We start from the raw sequence: 26,435 nt of genomic DNA, 5'->3' as shown, positions 1-26,435 counted from the left end.
TATATATATATATATATATATATATATATATATATATATATATATATATATTTTAAAGAATTTTATTTATTTATTTGACAGATCACAAGTAGGCAGAGAGGCAGGCAGAGAGAGAAGAGGAAGCAGGCTCCCTGGTGAGCAGAGAGCCCGATGCGGGGCTCGATCCCAGGACCCTGGGATCATGACCCGAGCTGAGCGGAAGGCAGAGGCTTTAACCCAGTGAGCCACCCAGGCACCACGCAAGGGCATTTCTAATTAATAAAGTTGGATATGTCTGAATAAGAGACTCAGTATTTTTAAAATGTTATAATAATCTATGTATTTCCTTCCTAATCATCTGGGATCGATTCAACTTTTCTCTTTCAGAAGGAGTTGAAGTGTATTTTTCTCTTTGTTCCTTTTTCTCCTGGAAATATCCAGGAGAATCTCAGGATTATGCTAACCACATGTTAAATTTTAAAATGTGTAACTAAATAAATATATAAACAAGACTTATCACTGCAATTTTTGAATGAAAATTTTATACCAAAATGTAATGTTGAAAGTTCCTGGACTTTTCAAGCCTTTGTGTATTGTAATGTGTTCTCTTCATCCCACCCCTTTCTGGAGGGTGGACTGTTACTCCTTTCACGGCTCATAATGAAAGTTGTGATGATTTCTGCTCTCCCTTTAGCAGAATTACCTGTGTCTGTAGCACTTTTTCACAAACCGCTGTCATCAATTTTCTTGAAATATTGTCATTATCTGTACCCTTCCGCCCTTCCTGGTCTCTGAATAACTTGAGAGCGAGTTATCTTATTGCCTTTGAATCTTATATTAGTACCTAAGCCCTGGGCTCAATGAATAGTTATTGAGTGAATGATATAGGCACAGTCAGGTACCCTTACACTCTCCCCACACTACCTAAGGTCAAGATGCAGTGACTCAAACCTGACTGGATGCAAGCATAGGTCAGATCTCATGTCTCCTTTAATTTTGGTAGAGTAGGAATCAGTGAGCCTAAATTTATTTTCCTAGTTCAGTCATTTGCCATCTCTGGATATCTTGTTAAATTTCAAAAAGCTGTACCTTCTCCTGCCTCATGGGAATGGTAGAAAATAAATAAGACCACATCTAAAGAACCAGGGTTTCTTATTAGAGAGTACATTATTATTATCACATCAAGCAAGCTCTCCGGAGTGCTGAAAAATCTATCCTGAGAAGAAAAAAACAACCTGGAAACATTTTCATTCTACCAGTGATGTCTTCTATTATTAAACAGTACACATCCTGTGAACCCCTATGGTATGATTCTAGAAGAATGAAGCAAAGGATAAGATAAATGTGGAAAAAAATAAGCCTAAGTATTATTTTTGTGGAGGACCACTGGTTTGTTGTAACTTGCTTCAACGTGTACGGAAGTATTTAAAATAAAGAAATAATAATTTTTTGCCCACTTTGAGTTGGAGGAAAGGATGCTGATATATGAACTGTACACAGTTTCTAATAAAGTGCATCAAAAAATACCAGTGTTTTTTCAGATGGTTTTGAAAAATCATGCTTCAGTTAATAAATTATTTGGAAAATATCAATGATTCTCTGTTACCTTACATTGAAAACACATTTACATTTAGTTTTTCTCATCTATGAGAATGAACTGTGGCACAACATAATTGTGAATTGCTGTGTAAAGAGCAATGTTCCAAAATATATGTATTCTTCTGAATTGTAATTTGTGGGGCAAGAACCAATTTGGAACCCAATTTTCCTTTCGTTTTTCCCGAGTGTATCAGGAGAATTCAAACAACTTCTTTCTGTCTCTGTCTCTCCCTAGTTTTCCACCACACCTCAAGCTTTTATTTCTCAATTTTCTGGGTTTCTAAATACTTGGGTCTGCAACAATGCTTTTACCTGAGGACTCACTTAGGGATGACTTTCTGTTACCTTGGAAGTGATATTCAGAAAACATAGCCATGGCCCCTTTCCCCAGGAAGGCCTCTAGGAATATCTGGGAGAGAGTGGTTCAGCTCCAGATCATGTATTCTTTTATTCATCATTATGGAGCACTAAGTTCACAGCAGGCACCATACAGGACTCTGGGAGACACAAAGATTCAATTGTAAAGATGGCAAATACATAATTACAAAAACGTATACTTAAAGACAGGGTAGAAAGAGAGAAATGCATTTAAAAAGGCACAGAGGAGGGTGCCTGGGTGGCTCAGTTGGTTAAGCCTCTGCCTTGGGCTCAGGTCATGATCTCAGGGCCCTGGGATGGAGACCCGCTTCGGGCTCTTTGCTTAGCAGGGAGCCTGCTTCCCCCTCTCTCTCTGCCTGCCTCTCTGCCTACTTGTGATCTCTGTCAAATAAATAAATAAGATCTTAAAAAATAAAAGGCACAGAAGAAAAAAAATCACTTATAGTAGGGGTAGAGTGCATCCAACCAAACTTACTAAAGTCACCTGGGAAATGGTCCAGATCATTTTTGGAAATGCCCTTATCTCCTATGAGTCTTCCCTTCTCACAGGGGAAACAGTGGGTCTGCTGGGATCATCGTATAGGAAAGCAAATGTTTTGTAGATGTTTTAGGCAGACTAAAACCTCCTGGGTTTGGTTGGCACTAATCTTGAATTGGTAGTGGGTAGGATGGAATTTGAGCCCTGAGTGTCTCTGATTTCTTCTTTATAATAACCTGATTTTGGCAGTAATGGATGCAAAGGAAAAAATGCACTTCAGCTATTTAAAGAAGCTTTAGAACATAGATGCTGTAGAGCAGCTCCATCCAACAACTTCCTGCAATGATGGAAATGTTCTATGATTTCACACTCCAATGAAGTAGCCACTAAACACATGCCACTAGTCATATTTCAAGCCACTTGAAATGTGGTCAGTGATACTGAGGAAAGATACTGAGGAAAGAAACTGAGGAAATAATTTTTAAATTTTATTTAATTTTAATTCAAATTTAAGTCTAGGGGCACCCAAGTGGCTCGGTCATTAAGCGTCTACTTTCGGCTCAGGTCATGTTCCCAGGGTTCTGGGATCGAACCCTGCATTGGGCTCCCTGCTCAGTGGGAAGCCTGCTTCTCCCTCTCCCACTCCTCCTGCTTGTGTTCCCTCTCTCGCTGTGTCTCTCTTTGTCAAATAAATAAATGAAATCTTTAAAAATAAAATAAAATAAAATAAAATAAAATAAAATAAATTTAAGTCTAGACATATGTGGGTAGTGGCTGCATTACCGGCCAGTGCCTCTTTACAGCACTGAAGACCTGATCCCAGAAAACCGAGATGGAGCAGCCAATTGAGAATAACTGAATTAACAAGTATGAGTTATTTTAAAATACAATGGGGAGAAAGTTTTGGATACTATAAAACTTAGCCCAAATCTAAGTGTTTTAAACGTTCCAATTATATAGATATGCAGAAATTCATTGACTGGATTAGCCAGTCAGTTGTCAGAGGCCTCATGATAATTGTTTTCTAACAAGCATTACAACTCCCCAATGATTAGTTTCTGTCTACCAGTTATCACTCAAGCTGAGTCCTCCCTTCTTGCTTTGTAAGAAGAGTAATTGCTTTCTTATAGACCACAAGTCTGAAATATATTGTCTTAGATCCAGCAAGTCTGTAATTCTTGTATACGCAAAACTATAGTGAGGAAGAAATTTTTTAAATTGGAATGTTTTAGAAGAAAAAGTGAGTGCAGGGATACTCACCTGATAGGAAGCTAAAATAGGCCTGGAGATATGACCTAAAAAAGCAAGTAAATAATACCCTTAAGAGGTATTTTTATTCTTTGGATGTGAACAGAAAGGTAAGGAGGTAGATTTGGGAAAATATCTTTTAAATCAGATTGTTCAATAATTTCTAGACCAAGACTAAAACCATCAAAGCCTAAAAAAATCATATACTCTGTCAAAAGGTGATGTTTTCTTTCTTTTTTTTTTTTTTTTAAGATTTTATTTATTTATTTGACAGACAGAGATCACAAGTAGGCAGAGAGGCAAGCAGAGAGAGAGACAGAGAGAGGAGGAAGCAGGCTCCCTGCTAAGCAGAGAGCCCGATGTGATGTGGGACTTGATCCAAGGACCCTGAGATCATGACCTGAGCCGAAGGCAGAGGCTTAACCCACTGAGCCACCCAGGCCCCCCAAAAGGTGATATTTTCTAAACCTTAATGTGTACAGCCAAAAAACCCAGATGTGGGAAATTAGAAAATCCTGTAAAAGTAATTTCTTAATAGGAAAACACAGCTAGAGGATTCAGAATATTTATTTAATGTTTGAAAGTGGTACGTTTCTTGACTGTTTATACTTTCCCTGATGCCTTAGGCTCAGGTAGGGAATTATAAATGTGCTGATGTGTGTCTAGTTTTGAACCTAAATCTAAGTAGTACCGAAGTGGTTAGGATTTTATAAGGGTCTCACTGGAACACTTCATTCCAAGCAAGTTTTGTTTGTTTGTTTGTTTGTTTGTTTTTGTTTTTTTAAATGTTTAATGTTGCCCAGATGAGCTTCAACTTATAAATTAAATTAAATTAAATTAATTAAATTAAAATTTTCCTTCATATTAACCTCCATTTCTTATTTGGGAATCTTTATTTAGTATGGGATCAATATAACTATTGCCATTTTATAAGTGAGAGACAGGGATAAAGTCAAGCAATTAATTAATTGTCAAGGAATAATAGGAATCACATTACTGGTTTCTATATTTAGGAATTTATATTTTCAAGATATAGTTAAAGAAACAGTATTGTTAATTATATATACTCTACTATATGCACACTACTATATGTCTAATACACACACAATATATATATATGTATACACATTATATATAATATATAAATATATATGTATACAATATATATTTGTATATTGTGTGTGTGTGTGTGTGTGTGACTTTTAACTTAATTGTAGTGGGAGGCTTTAAAGTTTCTATCTATAATGAGTTGATGTTACTTTTCTTTTGCTTGAAAGGCTCCCTAAACTTAAAACTTGTTGCAATTCAGTATAAGAACTATCCATCTAAATTGAACATTATGTAATTTGACAAGATGTCATATTCAGATGGTTTAAAAATCTAAATTATGTCTGAAGGTGGATAAAATATGATTCTATAAACATAATTTCAAAGAAAGCTTAACACTAATAAAATATTTTTAGGAATATAAATATTAAGATCAGATTTTTATTATATATGTAAGGACTTTGTAGGGGATAGAGATTCTTTCTCTCTTCTCTTTGTCTTTTTAACCCTTTAAGTCTTCATCAGTCATTTCCAACAGTCTGTGGTAGGGAAGGAGACAGGTTTAAAAAAAGAGAGGGAGAGAGAGAATGATTTCTTTAGTCAGTTCCTTCTTATTTCAAAGAATATAATTTTTTAAAAAGATTTTCATTTATTTATTTGACAGAGAGATTGGGTGCACACACAAGCAGGGGAAGCAGCAGGCAGAAGGAGAGAGAGAAGCAGGCTCCCAGCAGAGCAGGGAGCCTGACATGGGGCTTGATCCCAGGACCCTGGGATCATGACCTGAGCCAAAGGCAGACGCTTAACTGACTAAGCCATCCAGGCACCCCTCAAAGAATACAATTTTTAAAAAGATCATTAAACATTGAACCAGAAGATACAGCCTTGAGTTTTAAGCTTACAATACTAGCCACATAGCGTGGGTGTTTGCATATTTCCCAGTGTTTTGTTGTCTATTGAGAATTGTTGGGGGGAGGGAAGTGTTTCTACTTTAGACCTTGCATTTGAAATGGATGCAAATTCAATCCCTACTGTTTGGGAAAAATTGGGAGTCAAGCCAAGCTAAGAAGATCAAATGCCTAAATCAATTCTCGGTTGAGGTGCCTGGTAAAGGACAGACTCATAAATGGTAAAATGGAGAAAGAATGATAGAGTGAAACATAGCAAAAAAAAAAGAAAAAAAAAGGCAGGGAAGCAAGAGTGCAGAACAGCTTGGACACTATGGCTCATGTGATCAGACACTGGTTGTTGTTGCACATGTTTTATGTTGAATGAAGTGTGCCAGTGGTATACTGAAACTGGCTTATACTGAGCCATAAAAATTTCAGCAATCTTGAGAGCCAATATAAAAAGTATATTATATAAACTTAAACTAAATTATATTAGAAAGATAGTGAATACCCCAAATTCACCTTTTCCCGCTTTATTACATTTTGTTATTTTATATATATATATATATATATATTTGTTATATATATATATATATATATATATTGAAAATACTAAATAATGTGCTGCTGCACTTTTCTTCCTAACTGCATTCAGTGATGTTACACTGGTAGCTTGAATACACAAATATTGTTTTTGTTAATTTTACAAAAACCTATGTCCATATGAACACATTGCTAAAGCCCCTCCCAACCTTGGAAGAGATTAGGTTCTAGGGTAGCACTGTCCAATAGAACTGCATTGATGGAAATATTTTATATTTTTGTTGTCCAATACAGTAGTAGCCACTAGTCATATATGGGTATTAAGCTCTGGAACTGTGAGTAGTGCAACTGAGGAACTGAGTTTTAAATAAAAAATAAATTAATTTTTAAAAAGATTTATTTATTTATCTTAGGGATAGAAAAGGGGCAGTGGGAGAGGGAGAGAGACAATCCCAAGCAGATTCCCTGCTGAGTGTGGAGCCCTGTGCAGGGCTCTATCTCACGACCCATGAGATCATTACCTGAGCTGAAATATAAATAGGACACCTGACTGATTGAGCCACCCAGGTGCCCCTAATTAATTTACATTTAAATAGATCTATGTGAGAAGTGGCAACTATATTGAACAGTGCAATTCTAAGGTGTGTGCCCAAGAGTGGAATTGCTAGGGTGTGAGGCATGTATATATTTAACTTTTGTAGATGTTCCCAGACTGTTTCTCATCAACTCTTGGCATTGTTAGATGGTTTAGTTTTGGCTATTCTTGTGGGTGTGCAGTGGTGTCTCATTGCTATTTTAATTGAGATTTCCAGATTGTTAATGATGTGGTATACCTTTATATATGTGTATGGTTATTTTTATTTCCTCTTATTTGAAGTATGACTTTAAATCTCTGGTCATATACTATTGGTTGTCTGTCATTTTCATATTCATTTACTGTTCTTTTTAAAATATATATTCTAAATGCAAGTCCTTTGTTGATATATTTTGCAAATATCTACACATAGAGAGTTTTTAAAAAACACTATCCATGGGAGTGCCTGGGTGGCTCAGTGGGTTAAAGCCTCTGCCTTCGGCTCAGGTCATGATCCCAGGGTCCTGGGATCGAGCCCCACATCGGGCTCTCTGCTCAGCAGGGAACCTGCTTCCTCCTCTCTCTCTCTGCCTGTCTCGCTGCCTAACTGTGATTTCTATCTGTCAAATAAATAAATAAAATCTTTGAAAAAAAAAAAACAAAACAAAACAAAACACTATCCAAATCTTGCTGTAGACCAATTAAATCAGAATTTCTGTTGGTGGGACATTTTTAAAGTTTCCCTAGGTGATACTAATCTGCCTGTGTGAGGAGAATGGATAGAAGTTAGTGTAAGAAATGACTGCTAACTATGAAAATTATCTCTCTGAAGCAGTTATGATATGCATATGTGGACTAGCTCTGGAGTCAGATAGCCTGAGTTTGCTCCTAGGCTCTGATAGACATTTCTGTGCTTCAGTTTTTCCATCTGTAAAATTGGATAATAGTAGCTACCAGATAGTTTTTGTGAATACTAAATGAGCAATTATATGTAAAGTACTTAGAACTGTATGTGGTACATAGTTCTGAGCAAGTGCCCAGTAAGTATTAGTTATCATCATATTATCATCATCATCATTATCATCATGAAAATATTAAATTACCTGCTTTGCAAAGTAGTGAGAGCCAATATCTGCTTTAATGAGAAAGCATCAGAAACCTTTCACCAAGATCAAGAATAAAGCAAGGATGCCCTGTCTCTTACACTATTCAAAATTGTTCTGGAGGTATTAGCCAAGGCAACCAGACAAGAGAAATTAAAAATAGGTGTAAGAATTGATAAAAAAACAAAAAACTATCTCTATTTGATGATGATATGATAGTATACCTAGAAAACCCTAGATAATCAATAATTTTATTTATACAATAAAATAATTTGGTAGTGTAGCAGAAGTAAAAGTAACAGGCAGAAATCAATATCCTTAATATACACAAGCAATAATCAGTTAGAGAACATAATGGTAGAAGAACCTCATTTACAATGAAAACAAAGAAGATTGAGTATTTTGGAATAAACTTAATGAAAAGTTATAAAACTTGTAGGAAGAAAGCTTTAAAATCTTCCAGGAGAAACATAACAAGAGTAGACTAGAAGAAATGGAAAGACATCCCATATTCTTGGAGAGGACAACAAAACATTATTAGAATGTCAGTTCTCTCTGAACTAATTTATGAATTTAACACACCTCGATAAAGCTTTTTTGTGGCATTGGACAAGTTGAAAGTGAATTAGATAGGAAGCAGAAGTTCAAGAATAGCATGAAAAATACTGAAAAAGAAAAAAATACTGGGGATGGGGGGTGGGGAGAAACCAACTCTACCAGACATTAAAACTCACTATAATAGCCTCTCCAATTAAAACAGTGAGATAATAGATGAATAGGTAGTGGAACAGAATAGAAGGCACAGAAATAGACCCAATTAGGTTTGGAAATGTAGTATAAGATAAAAATGATATCTCAAAATACTGTGAGTAATGATGGCATTTAAAAGAAATTAAACTTTTTGGGGCACCTGGGTGGTTCAGTGGGTTAAAGCCTCTGTCTTTGGCTCAGGTCATGATCCCAGGGTCCTGGAACTGAGCCCCGCATCAGGCTCTCTGCTCGGTGGGGAGCCTGCTTCCCCCTCTCTCTCTGCCTGCCTCTCTGCCTACTTGTGATCTCTGTCAATTAAATAAATGAAATCTTTTTTTTTTTTTTTAAGATTTTTATTTATTTGACAGACAGATCACAAGTAGGCGGAGAGGCAGGCAGAGAGAGAGAGGAGGAGGAGGCAGGCTCCCTGCCGAGCAGAGAGCCCGATGTGAGGCTCGATCCCAGGACCCTGGGATCATGACCTGAGCCGAAGGCAGAGGCTTTAACCACTGAACCACCCAGGCGCCCCTAAATAAATGAAATCTTAAAAAAATATAAAGAAATTAAACTTTTTAATAAATAACGAGTAACTATTTAGAAAAAAGAACAGTGTGGAGATTCCTCAAGAAATTAAAAATAGAGCTTCCCTATGACCTTGCAATTGCACTACTGGGTATTTACCCCAAAGATACAGATGTAGTGAAAAGAAGGGCCATCTGTACCCCAATGTTTATAGCAGCAATGGCCACGGTCGCCAAACAGTGGAAAGAACCAAGATGCCCTTCAACGGACGAATGGATAAGGAAGATGTGGTCCATATACACTATGGAGTATTATGCCTCCATCAGAAAGGATGAATACCCAACTTTTGTAGCAACATGGACGGGACTGGAAGAGATTATGCTGAGTGAAATAAGTCAAGCAGAGAGAGTCAATTATCATATGGTTTCACTTATTTGTGGAGCCTAACAAATAGCATGGAGGACAAGGGGAGTTAGAGAGGAGAAGGGAGTTGAGGGAAATTGGAAGGGGAGGTGAACCATGAGAGACTATGGACTCTGAAAAACAATCTGAGGGTTTTGAAGGGGCGGGGGGTGGGAGGTTGGGGGAACCAGGTGGTGGGTATTGGAGAGGGCACGGATTGCATGGAGCACTGGGTGTGGTGCAAAAACAATGAATACTGTTATGCTGAAAATAAATTAAAAAAATTAAAAAAAAAAAGAAAAAAGACAAATATATTCGTAACTTATGGCAAATACAAAAATAAATTCCAAATGGATCTGGGATCCAAATGTAAAAATTGAAACCATACATCTACTAGAAGAAAACATGGGTGAATTCCATTTTGAACTGGTTTTCTAACTATGACTCAAAATCCAGAGACAATTAAATAAAAGACTGATAATTTTTACTGTAAACAAATTTTAAAAGTATGCATTCTAAAAAAGAAACAACAACACCATAAACAGAAGATAACTGAGAAACTGGGAAAACATCTTTGCAATATACATCATAGACAAAGGACTAATATACCTAATATATAAAGAATTCTTAAAAATTGAAGGATGGGGCACCTGGGTGGCTCAGTTGGTTAAGCAACTGCCTTCGGCTCAGGTCATGATCCCAGGGTCCTGGGATCCAGCCCCACATTGGGCTCCCTGCTCAGTGGAGAGCCTGCTTCTCCCTCTCCCTCTGCCTGCCCCTCTGCCTACTTGTGCTTGCTCTCTCTCTCTCTGTCAAATAAATAAATAAAATCTTAGAAAAAAAAAATCAAAGGATAAAGGGACAAAAACCTGATAGAAAAATAAGGAAAAGATAAGAACAATTTATAAAAAATAAAAAGACAAAAAGGGGCTCTTAAACATATGAAAACTATGCAGACCCATTTATAATTACATAACTATAACTTAAAACAATTCTGAGATTGTCTCTCAGGCTGACAAAAGTTTAAAAACACCATAATATAGTTACTGAGGTTGTGAGGAAAGGAGTCCTCTGTTACATATTGCTAATGGGAGTGCCAATTGGTATGACCCTTCTGGGAGCGAATTTGGCAATTCCTAACAAAACTACACTTATTTTTGATAAAAAATCCTAATTTTGAGAATTTATTTTGAAGATATACCTTCAGCAACATGCAAATACATATGCATGATGTTTACTGCAGTATTTTTTATTGTAAAATATTAGAAACATCATAAGGCCCATATAAGAGAGTGATTGAACTAACTATGGCATATCCACACTATGGATAATTATGTGGCTATAAAAATGAAATATCTCTATGAACGGATAGGGAGTGACTTCTATGATATGCTAGGTTTTTTTTTTGTTTGTTTGTTTGTTTTTTGTTTTTTGTTTTGGTTTGTTTGCTTTTTTAAAGATTTTTATTTATTTGTCAGAGAGAGAGAGAGAGGGCATGCACATAAGCAGGAGGAACAGCAGGCAGAGGGAGAAGTCTCCCCTTTGAGCAAGGAGTCTGATGTGGGTCTCAATCCCAGGATCCTGGGATCATGACCTGAGCCTGCTTAACCAACTGAGCCACCCAGGCATCCCTATGATGTACTGTTTAGTGGAAAAAGTGAAGTGCAAAAGAGTATATGCAAGGAAGAAGGAGATATAAGAAGGTGTGCATATATCTGCTCATCTTGCAAAAAAAAAAAAAAAAAAACAGGTTCATTAAACCAAAAACTATGAGATTTATTATGCACAGAGGATAGGTAGGTACAGGATGGAAAGAATGGAAAAATGGGAAGGGAAGAAGGAATGAGGGAGGAAAGCATATATCTTATGTGGTTTTGACTCTTAGAATCATGGTAATGTTTCATATACCCAAACATAAATAATCAAAATCAAAAAGAAAGTGGGAGGAACTCAAAATGTAATATAAAATGAAGGGAATGAAAATGAAAATAACTAACCTAAGTAAGTGGGGAAGATCATATTTTGACTATAAACTATAAGGTTAAAGATGAAGAGAACTATACACAATTATTATACTTCAGTTACTACTTTTTTTTTCTCACAGGAATGTAGGTTCACTATTCTAAATCTACTTTATATGTATACCAGGATTGAGCAAATAAGTAAATATATTTGTGGAGAGTGAGAGCCAGTTGTCTCACTGCCAGAAAAAGAAGTAACAAATAAGAAAAGGGAAAGGCATGAATGAATCCATTGGTATTTGATTGGACTTAGAGGTATTAGTGCAAACCCATAGTATTAAATTATTTATACAGAGGAATTGTTATAGAAATATAGATGTGTACATGATTATACATGCATCTGTCTCCTAGATCTGTCCAATGATAAGGTCTAAAAGCAATACACCCCAGTAGCAATGAGCATACCTAGCACCCAATGTTGGTTTCTAAATACCATTTTCCAATAAAAGAAACCAGAACTCCTTGGGAAAATGGTTGATTCTAAGGATGGGTCAGGAATAATACAAGATTAGGCTGGAATATCTTGTGCTGCTAGAAAGTAAGGACGTGCTAAAAAAGATAGGGCTAGCCACTGGATGGATATGGGAATCACCCTGAAAGAGCTTCGGTGGTCAAATTTACGACAACTGGAGTAACAAAATAAGAATAATAATGTGACTTATAAACTACAGATTAAAACAGGATCTTTGAGCCCATACTGATATAAATAAATAAGCAAGTGGAAGAGAAGAGATGGCTTTTTCTTACAGGTGAATTCCAATAATAAATAGAAAAGAAATGATAGAAATAGAAAATTACCTTCATATAATCATTTCAAGCAAGATTCATCAATTAAAGCTGAAATTAGTGAGGAAAAGTATGACATGAAACAGAATATTTGCATAGCTTCATAGTGTTTTACCATAAGATACTTATAAATTACAAGGGGAAAAATAGTAACCTTACATGGAGAAATCTGGAACACATCACCTTTACAAAATCACCATCATAGGGCATTATCAACATCATGTACCTCTTGATCTTATGAGCTGGGAAGGGCAAACATCACTTCCGTGTTATTCTTGCCAAAAATGTGTTACTTCAATTGAATCAATAGAAAGCATAACACAATTGAAGGATATTCCAGAAACCAAACAAACTAGCCAGTTCAAAAGTTGCCTAAGCCATAGAAGACATGACTGAAGAACTGCTATAGATTGGAAGAGACTGAGGAGTAATACCAACAGATGCAACATGGGATCTGGGTTTAGATTCTGGACCAAAAAGAGGACATAAGTAGGACAACTGGCAAAATTGAAATAAGGTCTATAAATCATTTGTTAATTTCCTGATAATTACATTATTGTCATATAACATGTTAACATTTGTGGAAGCTGAATGAAGTCTATATTAGAACTCTCTGTACCATTTTTGAAACTGTTTTGTAAGTCTAAAATTAGTTCACAATAAAAAGTTTGAAAAGTGTAGTGAATTTCCAGGCATTTGAGTTCAAGTAAGGGATAATCACTCAATAGGAGGTCATAGAAGAGATTCAAGCCCATATATGGGAAGTTCCAGTACATAGCCTTCTAAGGTCTCCTTAAACCAGGAGGTGTTTTTGAGAATGTTAACAAAATTCTTAGCTTAAAGGGTGAATTATAAAATTCCACACAAATTTTGATCCGGTGGTAATCCCCTTGAATTTGTAGAAAGTCAACAATTAAACAGCTCAGTTTTACTTCATTTCAGCAAATGATATATGCTGTGAGGTTATGAAATATTTGAAGTAGTTTACAATGAAACCCCCTACCTTCAACTATCAAGACTTTAAGTACTTGAGAACGAATTTACATTCACGGATGAGTTTTCAGCTATACTCCAAACAGCCATTCTAAACTGTACCAGATAAGCTCAAAAAGTGCTTGAACAATTTAAAGCAGATGGGAATTATACTGTTATACAAAGAAAAGCAGATTCCAAGAGAGTATATGCAATTTGATCCTGTTTTTGTCAAAAATAAGAATATATGCATGGGAAAGAGCCTGAAGTTTTATATGATAAGCATAAATAGTGGTTAACTTTTGGTAGTTTGAATTGGGTGTTCTCTCTTTGCTTAATAGCAATTCTTAAATTTTCTACAATAATTATATTATTTTATAATCACAAGACAATAAAAGTTATAAGTGTTTATAAAAAAAGTGGGGCGCCTGGGTGGCTCAGTGGGTTAAAGGCACTGCCTTCAGCTCAGGTCATGATTCCAGGGTCCTGGTATCGAGTCCCGCATTGGGCTCCCTGCTTGGCGGGGAGCCTGCTTTCCCCCCTCTCTTTCTGCCTGCCTCTCTGCCCACTTGTGATCTCAGTCTGTCAAATAAATAAATAAAATCTTAAAAAAAAAAAAAAGAAAGCAGCGTAACAGTGAGTAATGAACTGACTGCTGTAACACATGGATGTAGCTAAATATAAGATATGTATACTCTGACAGTCATTTGTGTTAGAATGACTGCCCTCAGGCTACAAATAGAAGGTAGTAAGTGAATTTTTCCCCTATGATCACTTCAGTTAAAAATGTCAAAAAGAGAATAGGTTTAAGCATTTGCAGTTATTAAGTTAACAATGTCACAGAAAACCACTAATATTTTATGCCTGATTTAACTTTTAATAGTCTATTTTTTTTTTAATGAAAAGAAAAGAGGCACTGTTTTTAGGTCAGATAAGAGATATGTGTACAGGTATCCCCCCTCACTCATCCAGGTATCACTTTCTGTGGTTTCAGTTACCCACAGTCAATCATGGTCCAGAAGCAGGTAATCCTCCAGAGATATTATCAGAAGGTCAGTAGTAGCCTAATGCTGCATCACACTGCCAAATCATTCACCTCACTTCCTCTCATCGTGTAACATTTTATCATCTCACATCATCACAAGCAGAGGGAGTACAGTACAGTAAGATATTTTAAAATTGAGAGAGTGACAACTTTCACGTAACTTTTGTTACAGTATATTATTGTAGTTGTAGTTATTATTAATCTTTTACTGTGCCTAATTTATAAATTAGACTGTATCTAAATATGTTTGTATGGGGAAAAAATGGTATATGTAGGGTTTTCTGTGCTAGCTGCAGTTTCAGGCATCCACTAGGGGTCTTGGAATATATCCCCCACAGATAAGGGAAGACTACTATATTGGAGTATTTTCTTCTAGTTTTATTTTACTTTATGAGGCATATATTAAATGGAAGGAATTAACTTTGCCCTGCCCTTTAAACTAGCATTTATCTCCCAGGGATGAGATGCTAATGCAGTACTTCTTAAATTTTAATGTGCATTTGAACCAGCTAGGGATTTTGACTCTATAGGTCTGGGATGGGACTTGTTATTTTCATCAGAGACAGCTAGGGGTTTGTCAGAAATGCAGAATCCTGGAGCCCACCTCAGAATTACTCAGTCACAATCTACCTTTTAACAAGCTCTCCATTTGACTTATTTGTACAGTAAAATTTGGGAAGCTCTAATTTAAAGAACCCAAATAATCTAGTTTGACTTGGTTTCTGGAGTATTTTTAATGAAAATTATTTAAAGAAATAATATTTAAAAGCTATAGAAGCCAATGCTGCTGTTTCACTCTGTTAGCAAACCCAACTTTGCTTTGTAAAACTATTTTTAGATAGTTAAAATATTTTCCTTAAAATGAGAATAAAATTTCTTTGATGCTCAGGTGACTTTAAAGTTAGTTCTTGTTTGTTTATTCATCCTTATGCTAAGTGGTTTGTGTAGCTGATTGAAATGTAATCACTTCCCCCTGGTTTGGTCTCTCCTTTGAGGATTGTTTCAGACTCTGTTTTTCTATATTCTACTGGCACAATGGAGGATCTTTCAATTTTCAGATGCTTTGATGGGATTAGAAAAGGATTAAGAGGCATGGTTACAGCATATCTTTGTTTCTGATTTATCATATTAAATGAGTTTCTAGAGCTTTAAGACAACACATTAAAAGAAAAGAAAATGGAATTCATTGATGGACTTTGCATTAGAAGAGAAATTAGAGTGGTCACCCACAAGCCACCAAATTATTTTATAAGTCCAATTTTCTTTATTCATAGATGACAAAATTTTTAGGTTCTGGAAAATCATTATTTCACTTGAGGAACAGTCACACCACAGCTACCAAATTAAAACTTTGTAACTGAAGAGCTCTGACATTTCTATTTTTTATGAATATTTTAACAGTGAACTTCTTAGGATCCTACCTACTAGGGATCCAAAAAGAAGTAATTGTGTGGTTAAGTTTAACACTAAATTTCAGTCTTACAAGCATTTGCAACTCCTATAAATTTTACTGGATCACATTTAAACCTACTGAAGCCATTCTTTTATCATCTTCTTTACACCTTAACCTTGATCTGATGTTTTCACTTCTTCTAGGATTTCCAACAAAATACACTGAGAATTTGTCTACTAACATAAACTCTAAACAACATGTATTGTCAAAATAAGGCTCCCTGAATATATTTTAAATCAAGCCTGCTTTTTTTAATCCTAAGAACAAAGAATACACACTATATATTGTAGAGCAATTAAATATGAACTGATAGATGGAGCCTAAATATTTGAAAGTACAACTGTAACAATCAGAAGAGATAGTATTTTTATAAACTTACTACAGTGTCCACTGCAGTTTAATGTATCACTTTAAGATACGTAAGTTAACATTGGTTTCAGAGTGAAAAACGTATTTGGGAGAAAAGGATGAAATGAAAGTGCTTTCTAAGTCACCATCTACTCCCATGAAATATCTGGTGGTGAAGAATAGGTTGCGGGTTAAAACCTATTGGTCATGGAGAAGTTTTCATAATCTTTTCCACCCTAAATGTATTTGGGTTATATGTTAACTTTCAAGTCAGAGGCAGTCTTGCTAAAGGCAGGTCATATCAATAACATCAGCCTATAATTTAAGGATTTCATACTACTATTTGAAAATTTATAATAGTATTTCATTTAATTTCAGTTAGTCTCTGAAAATATAAATTTTATCTTTCCTGAATGTTCTCTATTTTATCACTAATCATTTTTTTCACAACCACCATTTTAGGTCAATTTCCCAAAATACTTGTTCTTCACAGATATTAAAATATTAATACTTATGCAAATCCTTGTAGTTGAAAGGTATTGATTGGTATTTGGTCTGGATTGATCAAAATTTTGTGCTTTCTATATATCATTTTCTTTCTTAATTTTTAGAGGCTTATGGGTAGCCTGTGTTTCATTGTGCTCATAGTACAGTATATTATGTATAAAGTGTCTGATCTTTTCATAAGTTTCTAGGATAGTCAATCAAACTCCAAACTATAATCAAGACTTTCAAACCAGGACTATAAGTTGTGATATTTTAGATGATAATTTCCAATGTTTTGACAAAATACATTAAAAAAATGAAGTTATTTAAAGTAATTTTGAGTGGGGAAAAAAGCAAGTCCCAGAAGATTAGGTACAGTATGACACCATCTTTAGAAAGTTCAAAATAAGCAAAACTAAATAATATATTGTGTTAGAAATGTACTCACTTGTGATAAAACAATAAAACAAAAAGTATGAGCAAGATTAAAGATAGCCGTAATTCCTAAGGGGTAAGCATGGGGATAGGACAGACAAGATAGCTGCAAATTATTGGGATGCACACACACACACACACACACACACACACACACACAACATTTTGTCATGAATATTACTAAACAATTTTTAAGTGCAAGAAAACCAGGAGGTTTAGATTATTCGGGAACAAATTGATGATGAAACTCTAGGGATTGTCCTCTAAACTGGGGCACCATTTTGGACGGAACTTGATCCTAGGACCCTAGGAACATGACCTGAGCCAAAGGCAGATAGTTAACTGACTGAGCCACCCAAGCACCCCTATCCAACTTACTTTTTAAATGGTGATATTAGAATAAGACTAGTAGCTTTAATTATCACGGAGAATAAAGGAAGTCTCAGAGGATTCTGCCCATATTCATATTTGGTGTTATGTGGTCATATTTTGATCAATGAATGCATTATTCCTTGCACATTTCTGGAATTATGTTTTTGTTTTGACAGTGGGCTTTTATTTCCATTGAATCTTGTAAAAAAAAAAAAAGCCTCCTCTCCCTAGTAAATCAGTAGTGTGGGAAGCAAGGGCAATTTTAATTACCAGATATGAGAGTTTGGAGTAAAGAACAATCCATACCAATATTACACTACAGTTTTAATAAAATAAGAAGTATCCCTCATTATTCTAGGCAGGCTGGAAGCTAGGAGAAAACGGGATGAAATTAAGTTGCAAATTCTTTCAGTTTTATAAAACATAAAGCCATTCTTCTGTCCTCAAAGGGACAGAACATTTAGCAGAGCTTGCAGAGGCTCCCTTGGGTCTATTCTGGAATAGAAACACCCCCCCCCCCCCGCCACCGCCCGAGTACTAGAGGAACTAGTTCTAGCAAGACTAATAGGCAAGCTGTCTGGTATAGTTGCAGCCGTACTACCTTCCTCACCACAAGCTGTATAAATATTTGCCTTTAGGTAAAAAAGAAAACCTCCCTTGTGCACTTGTGGAATAATACTTTTTGGGTGGGAGAGGGAAGAATAAAACTAATTAATTTGAAACAAGTTCTGAGAGTCTAGTCTGAATTTAGATTACTTAAGGTTAAATTAGAAAGCTCTAGCCTTCTCGAAGAAACTGTTTAGCTCTGCCAATCCCAAAACATACAGATTTTGAATGAAATGTATAATTAAAAAAATTTTAAAGTCCCTCAAAAGAACACCTTGAAATAAAATTTAATATTATGGAAATAAAGCAAGTGAAATTGACCTTGGACTTGATTGAATGAAATAAGCAGCTGATCATTTTTTTCATTTCTATTATACTTGGTCTCACTTTTAATTTCACAGAAAGAACAACCTTTACTGTACCTGACGAGGGGTTCTTTCTGATTTACTCCTACACCATTCCCAGTCTGAAAGGTCTGGTTTCTGACTCTCCTCATGAGAAAGTCTTCTTTCTGGCCCTTCCAAAAAGGTGGTTTCTTCATAGTTAATAGAATCTCCTGTTTTTTCAGAAAGCTGTGGATTAACGCCCTTTTCACTGTGGCAATCCTGCTTAACCTCTGTAATATCAGTATTCGTGCATTTGTTGATCCCTTTCAGTATGGAACTGTCCTGAGAGGGTGCGGTGCTGATTTCCACTTTTATGGCATTAAAGATATTATGAGTATCTCTCTGAGAGTCTTTTGTCATTTTGCATTCGGAATTCATGAGATTGTGACAGGATGTAGAATTTTCATCATCATCATAGTAATCTTCACGTGCTATTTTATAAATCCCATAACTCCGTTGGAATGATAGATTGAATTCAAAGCCTCTTCTTTTGGCTAAGTAAAAGCAAAAACAAATTTCCATGGTTAGGAAAATAGATATAAACAACAATCGGATATACATTGTGAATAAAAATAGGAAAATGCAAAATGATTACTAAGAATTTAAAAGCTACCTTCATTTCCTGTCAATTATGCAAAAACAATTATACCTTATCAATTCAAGTTGTCTTATCACTCTGGACCTAACTTTTCTCACTTGTACAATGAGCTTAAAATACATACAATTCCAAGAACCCTGCAATCTTTAAAGCAGTCTGATGAACAAAAATTTAACCATAAATTTGAAAATTCTCACACATATTCATTTTAGTTTTAGCTTTTTCAATCTACCAATTATCTGTGCATTTCTTTATTTGGGTATAAAAGATATTGTTTATAAATTTTATTTTGCTAGAAATTATTAAGAAGGTTGTATTATATAAGTTATTCAGCTGATAATATCACCAATAGATATGACTATATTAAATATTTTGATGTACACCACTCCTGACATTTCTATGTTTATAAATGCATACATTAAAAATTAGAAAGTATTGCAATACAGTTTTTAAACTTTTTTAAAAATAACATATTCATTTTGATACAAATAAATTTGGAATGAATTGTAAAAAAATTGTGAATATATTTTTACTTCTATGATCTAAACACTTTACAGTATGTCTCTAAACCTGACTAATTACAAGATGAATTCAGCAGGAATGCATAAAACTTTTCATGATTTAAGCCAAGCAAAATGTAATGCTACTATAATACTAAAGTAGTACTACTAGGTGGTAGATATGGTACAAAGTCTTAGTAGAATTACAAGTGAGAATGAAAGAAAATGATACAATTCTTATGTGTGAATGTCATTAAATACTGGATCATTTTGTGTATTAAGAATGAAGTTAGGGACGCCTGGGTGGCTCAGTTGGTTAAGTGGCTGCCTTCGGCTCAGGTCATGATCCCAGCGTCCTGGGATCGAGTCCCACATCGGGCTCCTTGCTCAGCAGGGAGCCTGCTTCTCCCTCTGCCTCTGCCTGCCACTCTGTCTGCCTGTGCTCGCTCTTTCTCTCTGACAAATAAATTAAAAAAAAAAAAAAAGAATGAAGTTACAGCAAGGTGATAGACAAAATGCAATTTAATGTTTTGGTTTTCTTCTTTCAAAACATGGCTCATTTCAAAGTATTTTTCTCCTTGGACAGCTGTGTGTCATATACCAAACATTTAGTATCCTTGGTGGAAAAATTTGTGAAAAGTTATAAAATTTCTATGGTAACAACAGATAGAATTTGATTCATTTTACAATATACCCTAGTGCCATTCACATACTGATTCTATTACTGAAATTTTCCCAGAACTGAAGATTTACAAAGCAATTCTGCTGACTGAAAATAGAATTTATAGATATCATTCATTATTTGAGCCAAAAGTTTCATTGTTTGAGCCAAAAAACAAACAAGAATTTCTGTCCAAAGAAAATGGAAAAGTAAAAACTTATGTTAATATTTATACACTCTTAGGTAAAGTTCTATTTGCTTTTTCTAGTAATATGGTCCAGTAAAATTAAATTGGGGTTTTTAATTTCAACAGTGTGAAAGCTGAAGGAACTAAAAGGATGTTTTAATTATTGATGGATTTCCTTTTTCTCTGAAAAAAGATACAAAGTGGCAAATTGTCAATTCAAGGACAGTAAGCAAACAAAAACTCATAAAATTTTATCATATAAGACAATAAAATTGATGTCTGTGACTATCTTATTAGCTGTGTATTATAATTATGAAATATGTAAAGCAAAAGTCAGTAATGTTTTTGAAGGAGTGTGTCAACTGTCAATGCAGAATCTGCCTCCATGTCATGAAGTGCAAGAGGTAGGCTGAGGTAGCCTCTGAGAAGGAAGTGCAATTATGCTGGACACCAAGGAGAACTGGAGAACTCCAGGGCTCAGTTATGCACATAGGTCATGTGCAGCAACCCTAACACAGCAGCAACCCTAATAATAAAGGGCTTATTGATTCTATTTTACAGTTGAGAAAACTGAGGCTGATAGAAGAAACCAATACTTAAGATAACTGGTAAAGAGATTTGAATTTAAAAGTTAACTCATTCCAGAATTCAAGTTACTAACCTGTATGTGAAATTGCTTTACTGATAATTAGACCCATGAGAGAACTAAAAGTAAATTCTGACTGAGGTAACTAATGGAGATAATAGGTTATAACAATATAACAATTGACAATGTTTGACTAATAACTTACCAGAAACCTAAAGACCGTCAGAATACAGTCAGGTTCTTTTGAAGTCTATTACTATACTTACAAAAAAAAATAAATGTAATGTATTTGTTCTGAAAAGTTAAACCCTGGACAAAACATGAATTAACTCTAGTCTTTTGCTTTTAACCACATCTCGTAATTGCAATTTTAAACATAAGTAAATTATACCAGTTTATAAAAATAAATAGTTCTTCAGAGTAATATGTCACTTAGCAGATATTTTGATTTTATTTAAAATAAAAACAGTATCTGATTTTATAGAAAATATTTAATTGTTTAAAAAGAAAATGTCATCTTATGCAAACAAAGTGAGTGTGAAAGCCATATCCATCCCATATGTCTTCCACCTGAGACCTCTGTGTTAAAATCATTTTTTGAACACTTTTGTTTTGAGACCCTAGTAATACGGGTTAATGTTGGAAACAGGAGAGAATTATTAATCTGCAAATTATTTCCCATTACTAACATGCATTTTTAGGTTGCAGGTCTCCCCATTTCCATTCACTAAGGCTGAGATGTAGAATTATACTTACATCTGCAAAATGAACCTATGGCAAATATGAGTTAGGAAGCTTCCTTGTTTTTGGAGTTCCCTGACAAAGAATGTAAAAGGGGGAATCTTGGTTTGTTAAGGAGAAAAAGCCTTAATGAGAACTGAAGCCATATTCCCAAAGAATCAAGGCACTTGGTCAGGCACTTGCCTACTTGAGGATGACCATTTTGGGGATTTTGAAATCCTGTTCTTGTGTTGTCCTAGTAATAGGGAAATATATGATGGGTTCTCAGACAGTGAAAATACATCATTCTTGTTCTCAGAATTTCCCTATGGCAGAATCTGGGATCATAAAAGTGAATGGAGCCATTTAGCCATGACTCTTTTTATAAACCTACATATTTCAGGGAATTTCTTGCCTGAAATTTTAAATACAAATAAGAGTGATGATGATTTTAGAGGAAAAATATTATTTTTATCTTGAAAGCCATGATTTTAATTTCAAACATGAGATATTAATGTAATTATTGATTCTGCCAGCCTGCTGTAGGCCCTTCTATCTTGTGCAGTGTAGGTAGAATACTTCCTAGACCATTTGCAGTGATAGGTCTGTTGCATTGCTTTATTTTCTGCTCCGATATAGGTGTCCTTTACTTCTTAAAAATGACTGTCCTACATTACTTCAGTAAAACTTTTTATTTTCTCTGACATTGGTCTTTCATTGCCTCTCTCTCAATCTTAAATACTATAAAACAATTCTGGCTCACTAATTCAGTGGCAAAATGTTAACATTTGATAGAATGTTAGAACTTGCAGGCTTGCAAATGATTTTTATATATGTTCTATGTGGCTCAAAAGGATTTATTATTAATTTTCTGTGTCACTGTTGCTTTAGACATTAATCTCTAGAAGCAGATAATTGTTATATAATTTCCATGGTCATTTTACTTTAAAGACATAGATGAATTTGGCCTCTATTAACAATAAAAGTTTATGGCATCCTTTAAACTAAGGAAATCTCCTGGTCATTTGAAAAATATCTAGCCATATTAAATTTTAAGTGTCTGACCAGTTCATGATTAATTGATGTTTATAAAATAACCCTGTTGTAGAATTGATTGCAGAATATATACTTTCATATTCTCCAGTTTCTGTACCTCTGAAATAGTCTGAGAGAAACTATTTTTGTTTACCTTTTTTCCTCTGTTAAAGAGTAATATACTTGCTTATTCTGAGCAAAGGACAATTGATGAAACAGTTAATTCAGCATACACTAATGCATTTTTAGATATTAAATGGTAGAACATCCTGTCTTTTGTCTGGAGTGACAAACTAATATCCTTTTTCTTCCTGGCAGAATCAAAATACAAAGGTCATTCTTCAACTTTTCCTGTCTCGGTATGGGAACAGTCACACTGTAGAGAGTGATAATTGACCCCACTCCCATTCTAGGTATACATTTTAGAATATAGTTTTTTGTTTTTATTGGTGGCTGTTTAATGTAACTAGGATGGCTATATTCAAACATGAACATAGATGGACAAATTCTGCCACCTTTCCCCTTCCTGAAACTGAGAGTTTTTTTGTGTTTTCTGAAAGTAGAGGCATACACTTAAAATGTGTTTTCCTTTTTTGTTTTAAAGATTTTATTTTTAGGTAATCTCAAACACCATGTGGGGTTCAAATTCAAGACCCTGAGATCAACAGTCACATGCTTTACCAACTGAGCCAGCCAGGCACCCCTTAAAATTTGTTTTTGAACTGTTTTCAGGCACTCTACTTTGAAAATGTTCCAAAGCCCTGGAAGAATACAAAAAGGACAATAATAAAAATTCTGTTCCATTAAATAATAATGGGCTATAATGTAATGTGTTTTTGACTCTTCTAAGTGTTCATCTCTTTTCAAATGCAGGCTTCTTATATGTAGACTTGGGAAGGGAATTTATGTTCTACTCTGGGCTAAGAACTAAGGCAGATATCTAAGCATCTAAGGGCCCTTTTGACTTCAAGCTGTGTTGAATAAACTCTGTCTATTCCTTTCTTCCCTAAAATAATTATTCAATGTACAGGCACTTCACAGAGTTGTTTTAAACCTGCCTCCTTTAAAACTTAACCCAACATTATAATTTCTTCCCTTTATTTACCATTTGAATTTGTCCTTGGATTCAACATTTCTCTACTCAGACAACTTCTCAATAGACCATTTTTCTGTGTTTGACTGTATGCTTATTGCCCCCAACCTCTGCACCGTCAAGAACTTACGTTTTCCCCCATCAGATGCCACTGTGTATGCGTTCTGCTTACAGTTGATAATGCAGCCACAGGGCAAGTGGGTCCAGCGTTTGGACAAGACAAACACTGGGGTCACAGTGGTGGCCAGCAGGGTTAGTAGAAAGCTGAGTGTCTCGAAGGGAGGACTCTGAAACCCCACCACGTGCTGAACCATCATGTGGATCTGCAAAAGCAAAGAGCTTCAGACCTATTCCAGGATAAATTTTTCCACTTTGCTAAGCCTTTCCCCCAAGCATGCTGCCCCACCCTCCTTCTCCAGACTCCCTGCCTGCCTGAGAGCCAAAAACTCTGTTTGGTGCTGGACCACTGGGATCCCTTGGGATGAGGTCTGATGATTTAGACCACAGGGTGATTTCCACTCCTGGGTGCCTGGTCTGTGCCCCCTGCCATGTCAGGTCTCTTTCAGGAAGAACAATTACAATGCTGGGGATACAGGAATACAGGCAGGCAAACTGGAAATCTGTACCTGGTACTCCAGATGGCCTTTGTCACATCTCTGGACAGCTGCTTCACCACCACCCCCCCTTGTCACAGCAGGGCGCCACCTTCCCAAGTCAAAACTGGTCTCCCTCCTCCCTCCTGAAAGCTTGAACAAAAAGCCTGTTTCCCCTCCACTCTTATCTTTCTACTTCTGAACAGGTCTCTCCAATCACTCTCCCTGCTGAGGATGGGCGGTGTCCTTACTCTGCAGAAATGGAGTGGAGAGAAAGGGATGACAGACGACTGGGGGGCAGAAGGAAACCCCCTTACTATCTCCTTTCTTTTCTGAATATTCCCAGATTCTGCTACAAGAGATGAGAACACCCTTTGGCCATGATAGATCTAGGAAAACTGTCTCCTGCGCCCAAAAGCGCTCCCTGCCCCCCCCTCCCCAATTTTGAAACGAGAAGCACTTAGGAGCAAAGGCTTCGCAGCCAACCAGCTTTACCGGTGAGCTGCTTTGCTCCAAGTGCGTCTCTAAAACCGAGCGAGACACAGTTGGAAGAGGACTTAACTGCGCGTTTCTTGGGGACTCTCCCAACCAGGGACGCTAGTCCCAACACACGCATTCACACTGTCTGGTACACACACCCGCACGCTTGAGCAACTGCACTTTTACCATCATGGGCAGCCAAAGGATGACTTTTGTCAGCGCTAGGATCAAAGAGAAGCGCTTCTGCGCTACGCTCACAGTGAAGCTTCTGGTGCCATAGAGAGTCCCCCGGTTCTCACGCCTGCAGGCTCCAACCACGGCGACAGCTTCGTGTCTCGGCCCCTGCCCGGGCCGTGCCCTCGCTGATGGACCCGGTCCAAACACGGTGTCGGAGCTCGGAGAGCGTCCCCCAGAACACCGAAGCGCAGGGCCGGGAGCATCATCTGGGGACAAGGAAAGCACTTTTCCCCCGCTTGGAGGGGTCCCAGGAGTGGAAGCTCCGCGGGAAATTTCCTGGTAGTTGGCGTGGAGTCTCGGCGGCTCCTCTGAACATAATAACTGGTAAGTGAGAGGGACCGAGAGGCCGGCGAGGAGTCCCAGGGCCGAAGTGTACACAACGAAGAGGAGCAGCACATAGGAGCTGGAGCAGTCCGCCAGACAGCCCCACGGCGTGCGCACGAAGGCGCCCCAGCCGCAGAGCGGGAGCGCGGAGAGCAGGAGACTGGCTGCCCACACGGTCAGCACCACGCCGAGCACCTGGCCGGATTTTCTGGAGGCTGCCTGGCTCCCCACAGCCCTGTGCATCGAGTAAAAGTTGTAGGAGACTAGGAGAGTCGCCTTCAAGTTGCTTGAGAGCCCCTGGCATAGATACAGTAAGGCAGAGGTGGTACACAGAGACTGAAAGTAATCAGGGTCCTCGTTTGGCCACTGCAAGAACATGAAGATGGTCACCGACAGGACGCTCATGAGATCATCCCCAGACCAGGAAGCCACAAGCATGGACACAACGGTTCTGTTCTGCGTTTTCAGCAGGGAAACTAGTGAATAAATGCTGCCTGCCAGGGCTGCAAGAGTCATTAAGCATGTCAGGCAAAAAAGATAGATATTCGAAGTTCTTGGTGGATTTAAAAGGTTCGTCGAATTATTTTCCTTCCACAGGCTAGAGTCATTTGTTGATAAGTTACTGGAAAATCCAGACATTGTCTTTGGTTAATATTTAATTTCCCTTTCAATGAGTCTAAATATTCTCAAAATAAAGCATGATTGTTAGTTGCAAATGAGATCTCATTCTCTCCCACCAAGTTTCCCTCTAGATGTTCCCACATCAGTCCAGCAGAAAATGATCAGGCATGTCTCCTTTAGATCTGACTCAACCCATATTTAAAAATTGGGTTCCATTTACAGCATCAATAAGAAACTTTTCAACATTCCAGTTAAAAACAAACCAAAACTTCCTCCTGAAACCATTAAGTTTCTGGCATAAAAGCAAAAAGCTCCTCAGGTAGATTGAAAAACAATGATGTCTGGCTCCTTTTATGTCCTTCTTATGGAGCAAAGCA

The 26,435-nt window shown here is 36.6% G+C and overlaps 1 protein-coding gene across 1 annotated transcript in view; it reads right to left on the bottom strand.

The window, feature by feature from the left end:
• Positions 1–26,076, bottom strand: part of LOC111152420 (G protein-coupled receptor 149) — a 61,481-nt gene extending 35,405 nt beyond the window's left edge. The window contains exons 1-3 of the mRNA XM_022510936.1: positions 25,063–26,076; positions 23,934–24,126; positions 18,460–18,917 (exon numbers count right to left, since the gene is read on the bottom strand). Coding sequence (XP_022366644.1) covers positions 18,460–18,917; positions 23,934–24,126; positions 25,063–26,076 — 1,665 coding nt within the window. The remainder of the gene's footprint in view (positions 1–18,459; positions 18,918–23,933; positions 24,127–25,062) is intronic.
• Positions 26,077–26,435: the final 359 nt, after the last annotated feature.

This window comes from Enhydra lutris, unplaced genomic scaffold (genome assembly GCF_002288905.1).
Source record: "Enhydra lutris kenyoni isolate GAN:26980312 unplaced genomic scaffold, ASM228890v2 scaffoldscaffold2, whole genome shotgun sequence".
NCBI classification, from domain to species: domain Eukaryota; kingdom Metazoa; phylum Chordata; class Mammalia; order Carnivora; family Mustelidae; genus Enhydra; species Enhydra lutris.
This window is presented reverse-complemented; position numbering and strand designations above follow the sequence as displayed.